This window comes from Vigna unguiculata, chromosome 11 (genome assembly GCF_004118075.2).
Source record: "Vigna unguiculata cultivar IT97K-499-35 chromosome 11, ASM411807v1, whole genome shotgun sequence".
NCBI classification, from domain to species: Eukaryota; Viridiplantae; Streptophyta; class Magnoliopsida; order Fabales; family Fabaceae; genus Vigna; species Vigna unguiculata.
The window spans coordinates 12,489,098-12,505,822 of NC_040289.1; the positions used below are offsets into that span (position 1 = coordinate 12,489,098).

At 35.3% G+C, this 16,725-nt stretch overlaps 1 protein-coding gene across 3 annotated transcripts; it reads left to right on the top strand.

Moving 5' to 3' along the window:
* The first annotated feature begins 1,000 nt into the window (after positions 1-1,000).
* LOC114170751 (UV radiation resistance associated protein) lies at positions 1,001-16,389 on the top strand. 3 transcript variants are annotated; one of them, XM_028056305.1, is made up of 6 exons: positions 1,001-1,347; positions 3,281-3,487; positions 9,480-9,660; positions 14,467-14,615; positions 14,902-15,120; positions 15,983-16,021. In XM_028056305.1, exons 1-6 carry the CDS (start codon positions 1,168-1,170, stop codon positions 16,004-16,006), a joined length of 960 nt encoding a protein of 319 aa, XP_027912106.1. In that variant the 5' UTR covers positions 1,001-1,167; the 3' UTR covers positions 16,007-16,021. The 3 variants fall into 3 exon arrangements, with proteins under 3 accessions (XP_027912106.1, XP_027912105.1, XP_027912104.1); XM_028056304.1 differs by lacking the exon at positions 15,983-16,021 and adding an exon at positions 15,225-15,975; XM_028056303.1 differs by having other exon boundaries at positions 1,003-1,347; positions 16,013-16,389.
* Positions 16,390-16,725: the final 336 nt, after the last annotated feature.

Here is a 16,725-nt window from a genome sequence, read left to right on the forward strand (position 1 = left end):
AATATTAATTTTGATAGTAATATTTGTGTACATTTATATAGAAATTAATTTTGATTTTAATTTGGAGAAGAACAAAGTTGCTCAATTTTTACAAAATGAGGACTAGATTGAGACAAAAATTAAAATAAAGGGAGAAAATTGAGAAACGGGAAATGACACCTGACATATAAGTGACACGTGTCATTATCACTGCCACATCACTCTATTACTACCACGTGACATGATGACAACTTGACACGTGACAATTTTTTTTTTTAAATTCAAAAAATTAAAAAATACAAAAAAAAATAAAAAGTCAAAAAATCCAGGAACTAACATGTGTCACCCATTTAACAGTGTTATTGTACCTCTAATGGAAATGACCAAATTAAACTTTATTATTATTTGGAATTTTTCATACTTCTATTTATTTCTCTCACGCGTTTCACCAATTTAATAAAGAAAATTATACAAGTTAACATAGAATTATTTTTCTCAGTTAACCCAACCCAATAAATGTTATTAATTCGTTGATTAACCGTTATATAAAAGAAATACAAGATAAATACTAATAATGTTTCATATATGCATTTTAGTTGATCTCATTACATCTCGCGTCAAACACGTTTCACTCCTTCTACCGCTTTGATAAAAAAGTTATTTTTCTCCATTAATCAAATAAATGTTAAACTCAAAATTGATCAGAAAAACAATAGATTATTATAACCAATTTGGATAAATTCATTAACTAATTCTTACACATAAGGAAACAAAAGTAAAATGAACCAAACTCATACATTAAAATCAACTTATGCATCTATGACTGTTTGCAAGCTTTTCATCATTTTTTTCTTCAGAAATTAGGAATGTTTTGGTTGATTTTATTTCTTTTTCATAAGTCGTTATTACAAATTTCATCGAAATTAGACCTATATTATATAGATGCACTCAGGTCAACGTACAACTTATAGTTCCTGTAATTTTTTTTTTATTATTCCAAAAAATTACAATTGAAAGATTGATCCCAAAGAAAAGAAATAAAATCTAACGAACGAACATCCATTATCCAAGAAAGACCAAGACCCAACTTTTCCTTTTTCTCTTCCGAGAAAATCAGGAACTGAAGAATTCAAGAGGGATCATGGACTACATTTGGAGATAAAAGCACTCGATGACGATGGTGAGTTCATGGAGCCCAACCAGATTCTGTCATTGCGGACCACTACAACTGATCCCGAACATGTGAAGGTCATTCAGTGGGAGGACTTCCAGCACGATCTCGCGACGTTGGCGAGTCTCTCTTCAGCACTGGGCGAATCCAAGGAGAAGAAGTGCAACCTTCACCACAAGCTCGAGTCTCTCATCCAGGTAGGGTTTTAGGTTTAGGTTTTGGTATCGGTTTAATCATTGCTAATTTCTGAAATCGATTTTAATGGTTTGTCATGTTGTTACCCTAAGTTTCTTGAAATTTGGAAGTTGTGTTGTGCTTGTGCTGCTGAGGTGTTTACTGCAGTAAGTGAAAGTGGTAAGGTTACGGAGTTGGAATTTAGTGGAGGGAGGGTAAGCGTGTTTTGTCTTCCGCAGAATCTGAGCTCCAGTGGGGGAATGAAATCGTATTTTGGGTTTAATTTAGAAATTATGGGTTTGATTTAGAATTATTGGATAAATGAGGGAGAGAGACAAATTTAGAATTTAGATACCTCGTTGTTTTATTCTTTGGGTGAGGTTGAACCTAAGCCTGACAGGCATGGTGCTTTAATCCCTAGTAACTAAATCAATCTTTGTTGGCTTCATTTCTCTATCAATAGTTAGTTCCGTTGGTTATAATGCCTAATATATATAGGTAGTAAGTAGTTATATCGAAAAACTACTATGAGCTATACCTCCGAATCTAGTTCTGGCTTTTGATATTTGCTCTTCCCTAGTATCAAAATTCTCTCAATATAGATATGAAAACTTGAGAGGTGTGATCAAACTCTATCAAATATAGTCTATTTTATTTATCTCAAGTCCATTAATGGATGGGAGGACTTTCATTAATGAATAGGTCTGAGTAGGTGTACAATTATTGTTGTGCATGACTCTTTTGTGTTGCATATCTTTGTCTTAACTGGTAACCATGCTCAATATGATTAGTCTATGATATTTGAACTAAAGGACATGCTTGATTCCCAATTTCCAACTTAGAATGCCCTGGAAAACATAGTAGCAGTTCATGCTAATATGGCATCATGCAGTGTCATGTCTATGGGCTGCGTCATTGAAATCTTTCACGTTGCAGCTCACTGTTGTGCTTGGATTTGCATGAATCATTGCTGCTATTCCATAAGAGACAAATCTTTTTTGGCCTGTAGAACAATGTTGTTCGGTGCTGTTTATTGGGACAATCTTGGGATTTTGTGTCCTCTCCCCCTTGTATTTGATCAGAACACAACACTTTCCCACTCTCACTTCTTTCAATGGTTAATTATCTCTCTACTTTCGTTAGTCTCTTCTCTATTTGACGCAAACAAACCATCTAACCCAGAGCTCGCAGCTACATTACCGTCCAACCCATGGCACTTTGGTGAAGTATAGGCCACTGATAATCTGGGGAACTCTGGCTCACCATTTTGTATTTTCTACTCTGTTCCAGTCAAAGGAGGATGTTCTCTTGGCCCAGAGCTCTCAAATGTGTTACCAGCCAACCAAATATCTGTATTTGTGGAACTCCAGTGCACCATTCTCTAGTCCCTACTTTGCCCACATCTTGTTCTGTTCAAGTCAAAGAAGGTTGTAAATATAAATATGTATGTATATATGTGTGTGTATATATGTGTGTATATATATATATATATATATATGTATATATATGTATACATATATATATATATGTATGTATGTATGTATGTATGTATATTGTAGGTAACATATGTTACTTGTTTGTACTTTTACTTTTTTCCCTTTTATTTTCCCTTACTCTTACTATTAACTTCTGCGTTTGGCTTAAAATTATGGCTTTTAATCATTGGTATATTCTTAGCGTACACGCATAACACACTCATATGTTTTGGGGTTGGTTGCTCCACTATTATCTGGTATTGATAACTTTGCTGTTTAGATTTCATTTTTAGGGCACCAGTTCCATCTTCTTAGTTTGATAAGTAATTTAGTTGTTTACATCTGGGGATGCTTTTTCCCACTAATTATTGGTTACAGTTGACAAATGCCGAAGTTTCCAATATATAGGTGTGTGATTATTTTTTTAAATGTCCCTAATTAATGAGTCTTCCTATTGATGAGCAATAATTTTTGTGAACAGGCCAATGTTGAATCATTAGGTCGGTTGAATGAACTTGAGGAGATGCGTCAGAAATTAGAATCAAAGAAAGTGATGATGGAAAATATGTCTATACGTTCTAGGCTTGCTAAGGAGGATGCTAGCAAGCAGGAGGAGCAGCTTAGTGGTGCAGTGCAAGCACTTCTGGTTGCAGGGGGTGCGCTTTCTGTATGCAGGAGAAACCTCCAAGTGAGTTTGTTTCTGTCTTACTCTAGTCAATATAATATTCTTTTGGAAATAATTAAAATTAATAAGTTCAGTAGTCTATATGAATTTTTGTGTCTTTTTTTATTAGTAGTGTTGAAGAGTCTCTCTGAAAAAGGAAGGTACATATGGATTGAACTTTTCTGATTTTGTATCGTTATGGTTGACATTGAGTGAGATGTATAGAAGAGTACATAAAGGTCTTCTATTCTATAAAACATTAATACTTCGAATTGATCACGTCTATGTATCATATATGTATACAATTTTGGTACGCTTTGATAATTCACTGATTTGTATCAGTAACACCCTTGCCTTTAAAAAATTATGAAAATCTAATATAATATAGCCTAAATATGAGCATAAAAGTATGTATAAGATTTACTAGCGTTGTCTCTTAATGAACAAAGAGTGGAAGTTGTCGTCTTTATGAATGATGCTTATAAAGGAATAAATTTGATACTATTCTCACGTGTAGGCAATCTGCATTGATTATTGAAAACAACAAAATAGTAATGGCAAGTTGACAACCGTTAAACTATAGAAAATAGAGTCATTGAGCTGAAATCATGTGCATATCTCAATTAGAAGAAAATAATTTCTCTTATTCAATCTCATTGCATATATATGATATATATACATACATTGATTGGATAATTTAGGAAACAAATCCTTGAGATTGTGGGATTGACATGCTATTAATAAAACCAAGATGCAACCAATTTACAAAATTAAAATCAATAGGAAAAAAACTCTAAAACTTTCTGAAATATCTTGGTAGAATAAAATCTAAAACTTTCGAAAATATCTCAACACTCCCCCCTCAAGTTGATGAACAAGTGTTCTCCATTCTCAACTTGGATATAATTCTCTCAAAGTTACTATTGTTAAACCCATTGGTGAGTATGTCTGCAAGCCGTCCTTGAATAGACACATATGGGGTGCAAATCAAGCCACTGTGAAGCTTTTCCTTGATAAATTGTCTGTCTATTTCAATCTGCTTAGTTCTATCATGTGGTATATAGGGTTTTAAGCTATGCTGATTGCAAATTTGTTGTCACAATATAAACTCGGGTTCATCTCACTTTTTCTTTAAGTCTTCCAGCATATTCTTTAGCTATAACAATTCACATAGTCCTTGAGTCATTGCTCAAAACTATCCTTCGGCACTAGATCTAGCTACCACAATTTGTTTTTTATTCTTCGAAGTTAGCAGGTTTCCACCAATGAAGGTTAGATATCTAGTAGTTGATCTTCTATCCATAACTAAATCTGCATAATCAACATCAATATGTCTGAAGACTAGCATTATTGTTTCTTTTGGACAAAATTCCTCTTCCTGGTGTCCCTTTTAAATATTGGCCAATTCTAAGAGCAACTTGTAATTGTGCTTCCTTAAATTGACTTATTAGACTCACAACAAAAGCAATATTCAATCTAGTGTGAGATAGATAAGTAAGTCTCCCCACAAGTTTCTGGTGCATTTCTTTATTCACAACAACATCATGCTCTACACTTCCCAACTTTTTATTTGGATTAACAGGTGTACTTGCTGGTTTGCAGGCTGTTTTACCCATTTCTTGTAGAAGCTTAGTAATTTATTTTTGTAGAAGCTTAGTAATTTAACATTCCTAAAGTCTTGCTTTCGATCTCTTTGGCAAAGCACTGGCCCAATCTTTGTTTCTCCTTCTCATCATTTCCAATTACAATGATAACATCCACATAGACCAATAGAATTGTTACTCCCCCTAAATCAGAATGCTTGATAAATAAAATGTGCTCCCCTTGGCTTTGTTGGTATCTGTTGAGAAGAAAGAAAATAGGGTTTGAGATTAATTTCCCTTGTGTATAAACCACACATAGGGTAATCTATTTATAATAGAGAGAGGTACAATTAAAAAGAGTAACTGAAAATAAATAGAGTAAATAAAAGATATTGTTTTATATTATGATTAACATATCTTAATAATATCAAACATTTGTATCCTTTTGGTGATCTTGTAAGCCCTAAGAAAACACACTTATGTGATCTAGGAGAAAGCTTGTCAAGACCAGGACTGAAATTATGAACAAAACAAGTAGACCCAAAAACTCTTATAGGTAAGAGATGAAGAGGTTCATGAGGAAATAAAATGGAATGAGGTATGTTATTCTTTAAAACTGAAGAAGGCATGCGATTAATGAGATAACAGGCAGCAAGAATAGCATCACCCCAAAAATGTTCAGGAACCTCTTCATGAATTAAAAGAGTTCGAGTTGTTTCAATAAGATGTCTATTTTTACGTTTAGCTACACCATTTTTTTGAGGGGTATAAGCACAAGAAGTTTGATGTAAACTACCGTGAGAAGCCATAAATTGTTTAAAAGAATGAGAAAGATATTCACGGCCATTATCATTGCTCAAAACTCTAATAGAAACACCGAACTGAGTTTTGATTTCATTAAAAAAAGATTGAAAGATATGAAATAACTTTGAATGATGTTTCATTAAAAATAACCAAGTACATCTAGAATAATCATCAATGAAAGTAACAAAGTATTGAAAACCTAAAGTAAACTTAACGCGGCTAGGACCCCAAATGTCAGAGTGAACCAAGGCAAAAGGAGACGAAGCATCACGTGTGATACTACGAGGAAAGGAAGTACGACTATGCTTGCCTAATTGACACGACTCACACACCAAACAAGATAACTTGGACAAGGCAGGGACAAGCTGTTGTAACTTGGCAAGGTTTGGATGACCTAATTGAGCATGAAGAAGAGAGGGAGACTCCATAACTGCACCAATGTGTGTAGAGGGACGGAGATGATAAAGACCATGAGACTCACATTGCCAATCACCTGTTTCGAACTCCGGTCCTGTAAACACATAGAATTGTTGGTAAAAGAAACAACACAATCAAGAGAACAAGTTTGACGACAGATGGACAACAGGTTAAAAGGAGACCTAGGGACAAAAAGAACATTATCAATGGTTAAAAAAGGGAAAAATTTAACAGTGCCAACACCATGAGATGAGACTCTAGAATCATCAGCTAGTGTAACATAAGGTAAAGGATTACGAGAGGATAAAGAAGAGAACAAAGATTTGTTACCAGTAATATGATTAGTGACTCCTGAATCAAAAACCCAAGGACCAGGAGAAGAAGATCGAGTCAGATCAACAAAAGATGTACTTGTAAAAGCGACAAATGCAGTGGAACTAGAAGACTGTTGATCCTTATACCACTTGAGAAATTTGTTGAACATAGCAGGTGTACCGGATGAAACAGAAGGAGGATCCCAGTAGACGAAGGTGGGGAAAGGTTGGTTTGAACAACTGCAGTAGAGTGAGGAGGACGACCATGCAATGCATAACACTTGTCAATCTTGTGACCTGGCTTGCCACAATGTTCACACTTAGGACGCTTTTTTCCCTGTTTGCAAGGGCAAGTGTGGTCATCACGGTGAGATGCCAATGTAGAAGAATCATCAACAGAAGCAGGTGTATCAGTGTTGGGTTGGTTTGGTACCCGCAAAAGAGTGGAGCAGGTTGAATTCAAGGTGGGGACAATCGGGGAACCCAAAATTTGATCACGAATATGTGAATATTTATCAGCAAGCCCGTGTAAGCCTTCGAGCATGAAGAACTTTGAGCGTTGCTCGATCTCCGTGGCAGGGTTAGGGGAAGGAGGCAATAACTCATTGAACTCATGAAAAAGAGCATGAATTTTGCCCATATAATCAGTCATAGAGTCTTGATGTTTAGAGGAAATAAGATCTGCAAATTTAGAACATACACCATAGAGACGTTGAGTATCATTGGTGTATAATAACTTGGCATGCTCCCATATTTGAGCACATGTTTCGTAGGAACGAAAAAGTTGCTTTAACAAAGGATCAAGAGTACCCTTGAGAACCACACATAATTGAGCATCAATGGTTTCCCAACGGTCGTCCTCAATAGGAGTGATACCATATTGAGAAGAAAGAAAATAGGGTTTGAGATTAATCTCCCTTGTGTATAAACCACACATAGGGTAATCTATTTATAATAGAGAGATGTACAATTAAAAAGAGTAACTGAAAATAAATAGAGTAAATAGAAAATATTGTTTGATATTGTCATTAATAATATCTAACATCTTAATAATATCAAACAATATCTAAACAATATCTAGCAGTATCTAAGGCTCATTTTAACTCTATTTTAACTCAGGTAGTGCTTTTCTTAGCATGCAAACTTGTTGGCCTTAATCTGCCTTGTATACCCAGGTGGGAGCTCCAAGTATATTTATTCTTCAAGATCTTCATGTAGGAATGCATTTTTAACATCAAATTGTTGCAATTTCTAATCATGATTTGCTGCCAAAGGCACAATTACTCTGACTGTATTCATTTTTTCAACTAGTGCGAAGGTCTCCAAGTAATCCACTCCATAAGTTTGAGTGAACCCTTTGCCCACCAACTTAGCCATATGTTTCTCAATAGTTCCCATTAGCCCTGTATTTTGCACTATAAACCCACTTGTACCCAATAGGTTTTTTTGTAGGTGGTAGGGTGACTAGTTTCCAAGTATTGTTCTTCTCCAATGCCTCCATTTCCAAATGCATGGCTTGTTTCTATTTTTTGTCAAGTAATGTCTCAGATACAAAAGAATGTATAGTTGTAGTATTTAGGCTTGTGAGAAGGGTTATATGGATAGGTGAGAATTTTTCAAAGAATAGATAGTTAGCTAAACGGTAAGGTGATTTAGTGTAGGCTTGGGTTCCTTTTCTAAGAGCAATTGGGAGATCTAATGTAAATTTTTGTCTACCTGTGCACCTGGTTCGATAGAAGGAACTTTATCACAGTTAGTAGAATCAAAATTTATAGGGTCATACACATTTACTTCATGTAGTGATATAGGGTTAAACTCTTGAACATGAGTAGATACCAGAGCCGCTACCGCCCGAAGTTGTCATCGGACTGTTGCTGTAATTGCTGCCTGAAATTTCACTGGAGCTGTGCCGGAGCCGTTGCCCGAGCATTTGCTGGAGTTGTCACCCAAGTGTTTAATCACCACTTGACTCCTAGGAACCAAGATAAGACTGATGCTTCTTCACACACAACTGTGCTGAAAATTTGCTCTCAAATTTCAATGTATCAAAAGTGGTTTTACAAGAGCTAGGCATGGTTTTTTGTAGGATAAACCATCTTTAAATTCCTATTCTAATTACAAAAGAATGAAATGTTAATTCTAAGATAGTATGTGTTGGCTACAACTTAAAAAGGAAAAAGAAGGGAAACTTTCAAAATTTAAATGTGTCCCAAGAAAAATAATGAACTTATCCTACAATTTAATGGTTCCCAAGCATACAAAAATAAAGAAACTAATGAACCATTTATGGGAGTAAAAACATCTTCTCGTCTTGTTCCTAGTTATCATCATTGGAATAACATGTTCTTGCTCATTTTTTGTCTTTATTCCTGCACTCTTCATAGTACAATATCTATATGATACATAAGTTTAGCACAAATTTTTAGATTTTAAATTTTCTACTAAGTGGCATGTTTGGACATCCTTTTTAATTTCAAATTTATTCCCATCCCTTATTTTGATGAATATTAGATTTTTGGGCTTTAAGTGCAACGACAATGTGTTGTCTTGATTTGATTGTAAAGATGATTCATTTATTGGTGTTGAAGCATGTGTTAGAAATTGAAATTTTCTGGATTATTCTTGTTTGCCTTTGATTAAGTTTATATTAAGAGGAATAGATTATACCTTTCTCAGTTTCTTTTGTACCTGTTCTTCAAAAGTTATTAATTCCTTGTTTTCTTTCAAATGTGCTATAAAAGCATTCTTTTCTATTACTCCATGTAACAAATGACATTGATGAATTTGTTTATTTGAATCTAAGTAACAACATTATTTCTTGTTTTAAGGGAAAGGAATTTATTAGTGTTCGCATCTTATTGGTGTTAATATTGAATACTAATGATGCTTTTATTATAGGAATCAACCAAAATACTGTCTGATGAAAATGGTTATGTTCATATGAGAAAATTGCAAAAAATGCTGCGGAGGAGGCAACAGCATATGACATCTCAAATTTCACTGCTCTATCCTGTGAAGATCTTGGTTGGACCAGCACAAAAGCAAGAGCTCGAGGCATATCCTTCGAGTAACCTAGCAGGTAAGGGTTCTCAATACTTTTGTTTTTTTTGGCATATACATACTGCTTATGGGGTGAAAAAACTGGCTAAGGTCATAAAGAGCAAGAAACTTGCAATTATAACTATTGAAACTCAAGGTATTGGATGGTGCAATCGCTAATCCTTATTTTCTTATTGGTTGGATAGAGTTCTTCCATAAGTTAGGTTATTGTGTTGAAAGGGTGTCTTTCATTCTATACTTCACTTAGATGATGTGTCTTTAGAAAGTGGATTTAGGTTTAACTCAAGCCTAAAATGTTGGCTTGCATGGCAAGATTTACACCCATTTATATACTCTTATTTGGTCATTTTATAGTTGATGTGAGATTTTCAACACAATCCTTCACGTCAATGACTAGACATCTCAAGCATGTGAATAAATGTTTATATGCGTGATTTGTTAGCGAGTTTAATTAGGCCTAACAAACTTTGTTAGGATAGACTCTAATATCATCCAAAAAAGTGCATTTTAAATGTAATTCAACCTCACAAAATCGACCTCAAATGTGATGTTCACATTCCTTTATATACTATTGTTGGAAGTCTCTCATCGACTAGAGATAAGGCAATTTCATAGTATATAAGTGAGGTGCAAACCTCACCTTATAAGCCGATTTTGTAGGGTTGAGTCATGCTTAAAATACACTTCTAACATGGTATCAAAGCCATTGTTTAAAAAAAAGTCTATCCTAGCGAGATTTCTTGGACATTCTGTTCTACCCGCTATTGGTCCACTAACGGGCCACCCATTAATTTCTTATCCCACGCACGAGATGAATATACCTCGGTGTGAGGGGGTGTGTTGGAAGTAGCACATCAACTAGAGATAAGGCCAGTTCATAATATATAAGTGAGGTGCAAACCTCACCTTACAAGACGGTTTTGTGAGGTGGAGTTAGGCTTAAAGCCCACTTCTAACATGGTATCAGAGCCATTGTTTAAAAAAAAAAGCTTAAACTAGTGAGATTTCTTGGACATTCTATTCCACCCGCTATCGGGCCGCCAACGGACCACCCATTAATTTCTAGTCCCACGCACGAGATGTATATACCTCGGCGTGAGGGGATGTGTTGGAAGTCTCTCATCGATTAGAGATAAGACAATTTCATAGTATATAAGTGAGGTGCAAACCTCACCTTACAAGCCGGTTTTGTAAGGTTGAGTCCTGCTTAAAATACATTTCTAACATGGTATCAAAGCCATTGTTTAAAAAAAGTCTATCCTAGCGAGATTTCTTGGATATTCTATTCTACCCGCTATCGGTCCACTAACGGACCACCATTAATTTCTTGTCTCACGCACGAGATGAATATACCTCGGTGTGAGGGGGTGTGTTGGAAGTCCCACATCAACTAGAGATAAGGCCAATTCATAATATATAAGTGAGGTGCAAACCTCACCTTACAAGACGATTTTGTGTGGTGGAGTTAGGCTTAAAGCCCACTTCTAACATGGTATCAGAGCCATTGTTTAAAAAAAAAGCTTATCCTAGTGAGATTTCTTGGACATTCTATTCCACCCGCTATCGGGCCGCCAACGGACCACCCATTAATTTCTAGTCCCACGCACGAGATGTATATACCTCGGTGTGAGGGGATGTGTTGGAAGTCCCACATCGACTAGAGATAAGACAATTTTATAGTATATAAGTGCGGTGCAAACCTCACCTTATAAGTCGGTTTTGTGAGGTTGAATTAGGCTTAAAATCCACTTCTAACATGGTATCAGAGCTATGCTTGGTAGGATTATTTCTTAGTATGCTTTATGGTTGCATGGTAGGATTTTTCTTAGTATGCTCTATGGTTGCAGTGTAGTCTGATCTTCCATATCAGAAAAGATTAATTCCTTGTTGTCGGGATTTTTTCTTAGTATGCTCTGTGGTTACAGTGTAGTCTGATCTTCCACATCAGAAAAGATTAATTTCTTGTTGTTAGAGAATCATCCTTGGTTGTTGAAGTTGCAACGAGAAATTTTATGGAAGGATCATTGTCGGTGTTGTGTTGATGCGGTGAATCTGCAGCTGGGTATGTGGTGGTGCAAGGACTGTGAGTCGTGCTGGATCTGCAGTGGAGTTCGTGTGTGACAAGATGCTGCTGGATCTGCGGAGGACATTGCAATTGGTGCTCGCATGGCCCGATGAGTGATGTACGATGGAGATCTGATTTGAGTCACAGTTTGCAGCATTTGCGTGGAAGAAGTGCTATACGGTTTACAGATCTGCTTTGACAAGAGTCAATGGAGCTGTTACGCCAGTAGGTGTTGCATCATCGGCAAGGGAGTCAAATGACATGGTTGCTGCGAAGTGCAAATGTTGGACTTGTGGCTTTTCGCAATGTTCTGTGGTTTTGTGTCATTGATTGTAACATGGTTCTGCCAGACAAAAGGTGTATGGTGTTTATGCGCGAGCATTGGCTAATATTGATGCGAGGTGTGTCGTGATTATACACGGGCATTGGTTAGGATTGATGCAGGGTGCATGGAAATTCTTGGGATGACTATTCGGAGTGAAAATTCTTAGGATGGTTTGATTCCAAGTAGAAATTCTTGGGATGGTTTGATTCCAAGTGAAAATTCTTCGAATGGTTTAATTCCAAGTGGAAGTTCTTGGGATGGTTTGATTTCGAGTGGAAATTTTTGGAATGGTTTGATTCCAAGTGGAAATTATTGGGATGGTTTGATTCCAAGTGGAAATTCTTGGGATGGTTTGATTCAAAGTGAAAATTCTTGGGATAGTTTGATTCCAAGTGAAAATTCTTGGGACAACTTGATTCCACGTGATACCCCTTATGGTGGAGTATGATTGCTGGTATAGACAGTGAAGATGTGTTTATTTTAATCAGGGTGGAAAATGTTGGAATGATGAAAATAACATGTCTTGAAAAGTCCCAAATCACCTAGGACAACCAATGAAGTGGGTGTTAGTGATTATATAATGGGTTCTAAGTCCATGATGTTTCTTGCCCCGAGTCAAAGACACTTCAAGCTTATATTTGACTTTTCTTATTTGTTAATACTCTTGTAATAAAATCGTTGTGAGGTTTGGGTTAAATTATTACTTTGGAGAGTGTGGGTGTACTCGGGGCCAAAGGGCATTTGTGTGTTGCTTATGTGTTTCCTTGTGTTTATTTTATTTCTCTATTAATAAAGTGATTCTCGGGGGGTTTCCCAACAGTGGTATAATTTGGTTATATCTCTAGTCGATATGGAATGTCTAACATTAGTTTGTTTCGAATCAAAATGAAGCAATTGACAAGGAAATATGTAGCAAATGCCAACCAATAAGTCTATTGTTAGGATAAGCATTAAATATAGTTAGGAAGTAGTTGTATTGGGAAAGTTCAACGACATTTTAATCCTTTGGGCTAAGACGCAATGAAGCAGACCACTCTGTTTTCTACTAACATACCACTCTTGGATAATGTGTGTACTTAATAGTATAGGTTGATGATATAGTTATCATAGGAAATGATGTCAAAATCTCTCGGTTAAAGGATCATCTATTCAATCATTTCCTGTGACAACAAAAGAGCAAGAAGGATTTTAGGAAAACAAATGACTATATAATATTGGTGATCTTCTTTTTGATGATGAATGGACTGTGGAGGAAAATGAAGCAAATCCAACTTTTGGATGCTTTTGATGAAGATGTCTTAGTAGAAGTTGAAGAAGATGAAGTTGCTAGTGGTGGTGTTGTTGCACATATGGATGATTTGGATGTTCCTTTTATTGTTGATAATGATGAAGGTAATGGAGGAGATGACATTAATGAAAATGAAGATCATGTGGAAGAGGATGACTATTATGCTTTCAATATGGATGATTTCCTTAGATAATTTGTTGGTATTAAACATTTGTGAATTTATTATGGTGAAAAGCATTGAAAAGGATGCATACATCAGAAATTAATGAAAGTAAGGAGGACTTCACTTCAAAATCTCACTAGAAACACCACAAATGAAGGAATTGTTAAGGGAAAATTTGGGAAAGGAAGATGAAGTGGCCAGGTACAACAATATAAGGCTATGGAAGGGGAAGATAGGATGCTAAGGAGCATAGGAGGAAAATCCTGACTCCAAAAGGAAAAGAGACTGAAAAAAGAATTATACTGGATAAATATTGTTTTTTGGAGAAATAAATTTCTGTTGGAAGGATATTTACATCTTTGACCAATACATTTTCTTTCTTTCTACTTTTCTCTCCTAACAAACAATGGAACAAGAGGAAGGAAAATATGCTATTTTTCCCCTTTTCTCTTGAACCAAACAATAAGAAAGAAAACATTTTTCTCTTCATTTTCTATCTTCTGATTTTTTTCTTCCCTTACAAACAAAGTTTCATCCTGTTTTGGTTGAACCAGTTAGTATTCTTTTATCATGATATATGTGATATAACTTGTGAACCACTTCATTGTTGTTCTATATGGTGGTCTAATGTGCAAGGTTTTAGGTCTGTTTAGCTGTCATGTGTTTTTATTTTTCTTTGAAGTTTCACATTCAGTTTGTAACCATTAAATTGACAGATCACTGGCGGAAATACAAACCTTTTGAGCATCCGTCAAGTTAATTATTTTTTGTTTTCATATTACTTTTCTTCATACTGTTAGGTACTTTCATGCTTTATTTTATAATGTGACATGGATGCACTAGAATACCCTAGCTATTCATTGGATATTTACTCTAGATTATCTTAAGTAAATTATCACAATTGTTTTGCTAATATTAACTGCAATTGTAAGTGATACCTTTTCTTATTTTATTGTTAATATTTTCATATATTTCATTATTCAGGGACTTCTGCTGGACTTAAACCAGTTAATGAAGCATCCTTAACGATTCGTGGCCTGCATTTGAATGTGCCATCATTTAGGAAAATGAGCTTTTTCGCTGATAAAAAGGAAATTCAGGTGTCTGCTACTGCCCTAGGATATGTTGCACATGTAAGTATTAGAACCTACTGGGCCTTTTTTTGTCTCAACTTAATGTGCTATTCTATCGTATGCTTTTTGTCATGACATGGTCTACATTTACAAAATTTGTCATGTACAGTTTCTAAATTCTCTTACATATTCTGTTTTTTCATTGCATAAAGTGTTTCCTGTTATAGCATTTCATATGCTAGCTCAAGTCAATAATGATTGTTGACCTAATAGTTATTGAAATGTCTCCTCTCTTTGAATAATTTCTGTTATTGAAATGTACTTTACTAGACTGATTTTCTCGCAGGCTGTTTCACTTATAGCCTCTTACTTGCAAGTTCCTTTGCGATATCCTTTACGGTTGTGTGCTTCTCATTCATATATCATTGATAATGCACCTTCAACAGAGCTAACATCTGAATCTTCACCAAATGCAAACACAAATGCCAAGCATGTGGAATTCCCCCTCTTTTTAGAAGGTCAAGACACAACAAGAGCAGCTTATGCTGTATTCTTACTAAATAAGGTATATATTTCTATTTCTATTTCTATTTGCTTGTAGTAACTCTTAATCTGATTTATTTGTTTTGGTCTTTGACTTTTCTTATTCGTTGATGACTTTATTTCTAGTCTGTAGCATCCGTGTTTTGCATGGTTAGCAATGGAGTTCCATCTGTTTCACTGCAATAGCTTTCTAGCCAGGATTGCGTTGCTTTTTTGGGACTTTTCTTCAACTTGTACATGCTGGTTGATTAAGAAATTATTTGGACTATGAGAGTTAAGCCTACTGTATGCTAAACACATGTTTTGTTCTTCCAAAGTGAGCTTCTTATTTTATAGAGAAATATTGCAATCTCAGTAATAGATAAGAATATCTACTATCAATGTTACGTACACTTTCATTACCAATCATGAATGTGTTGGAACATTAGCCCATTGTTTTTTTCAGTGACTGAAATTACTTTATTCATATTCACTTTAGAAGAGTCATCAAAATGCTATGCTCATTTCACGGCATGAAAGATTAAGAGTTTTGTTTTTGAGTTATTCTTTTACTCAAGACACTTTAGTTCTAACATTTATTTCTGAAGTAACAAGTTTTTCCTCTAACTTCCCCGAACCAAAACCAAACAGATGCTTTACATGCCCTGAAAAATAGCATAAAATGTACCTTAGGACATTCTACATTTAGTTTTTAACTGCAGGACCCTGCGTGTTGGCAGGTAGGTTTGCATCTGTATTATATCTTAAATATGTTGAATATATATAGTCTCGCTTACTTAGTTACTGCCTTTTTTTCTCTTGTTAAATTTCTCTTGAAGTGTGGTTGTCTGACCGAGACTCAATGTAGTACAGACATATACTTCAAAATTAACCTTGACTTACAGCTCCCTTTCCTCGAGCTTTTTTGATTGCAGGATTTAGAACAGCTTTTGAATTTCATTGGTGCAAAGAGTTTGGGACCGCGCCATGTACTTGCTAATTTAAGGGAGCTCTATAGGATTATCCAGGCTTCAGCTTTTATAGACAACTTGATATAGTAGTTTTGTCTCTACTGTAATTTCCTTGTAAATCGATTTTTTTTAATCCTTGCCAGGGTGCAATTTTTTTGGCGCACCTTCCAATGTAAGCGTTGTTATCAAAATGATGGAGCCGAACTTTCGATAATGGATTTGGTATTCTTTAAAAGAGTATACAGTACTGCCAAAAAATTATTGGTATTTAGCATATTATAAATGCCACATACATTCCTGCAGAGATATATTGTATAAGAACTAGTGGAGAATTGCATGCATTTTTCGATTCTTTTAATCCTTTTTTTTAAAAAAACATGAAACAGGTACGATGAAATTCTCTCTTCGGATAAGAAAAGGAGATGCAGTGATTTTTCAAATTTTGATGATTTTATTTGATTTATTCTTTTAGCAGTTGTCGATTGTGTTATTTTAAAAGTAAGGCTTTCCTCGAATGCGTTGCACGTAGAAATAGATTTCACGAACCTGCGCCCTTAAGCTGCATTTCTCAGCATGGCTATACTAAACGATTGGAAAAAAGTATGTATTTTTGTTCATAATGGTAAAATTAGATCCCCATCGTGTTTTGTGAACGTAAGTATTGACAGAAAACTCTA

Bases quoted from the DNA above. Each gene is read 5' to 3' on its own strand.
- LOC114170751 (XM_028056303.1), top strand. From the start codon at position 1,168: ATGGAGCCCAACCAGATTCTGTCATTGCGGACCACTACAACTGATCCC. The intron at 9,661-14,466 runs GTAAGGGTTCTC...TTCATTATTCAG, and splicing joins TCCTTCGAGTAACCTAGCAG to GGACTTCTGCTGGACTTAAA. The intron at 14,616-14,901 runs GTAAGTATTAGA...ATTTTCTCGCAG, and splicing joins CCCTAGGATATGTTGCACAT to GCTGTTTCACTTATAGCCTC.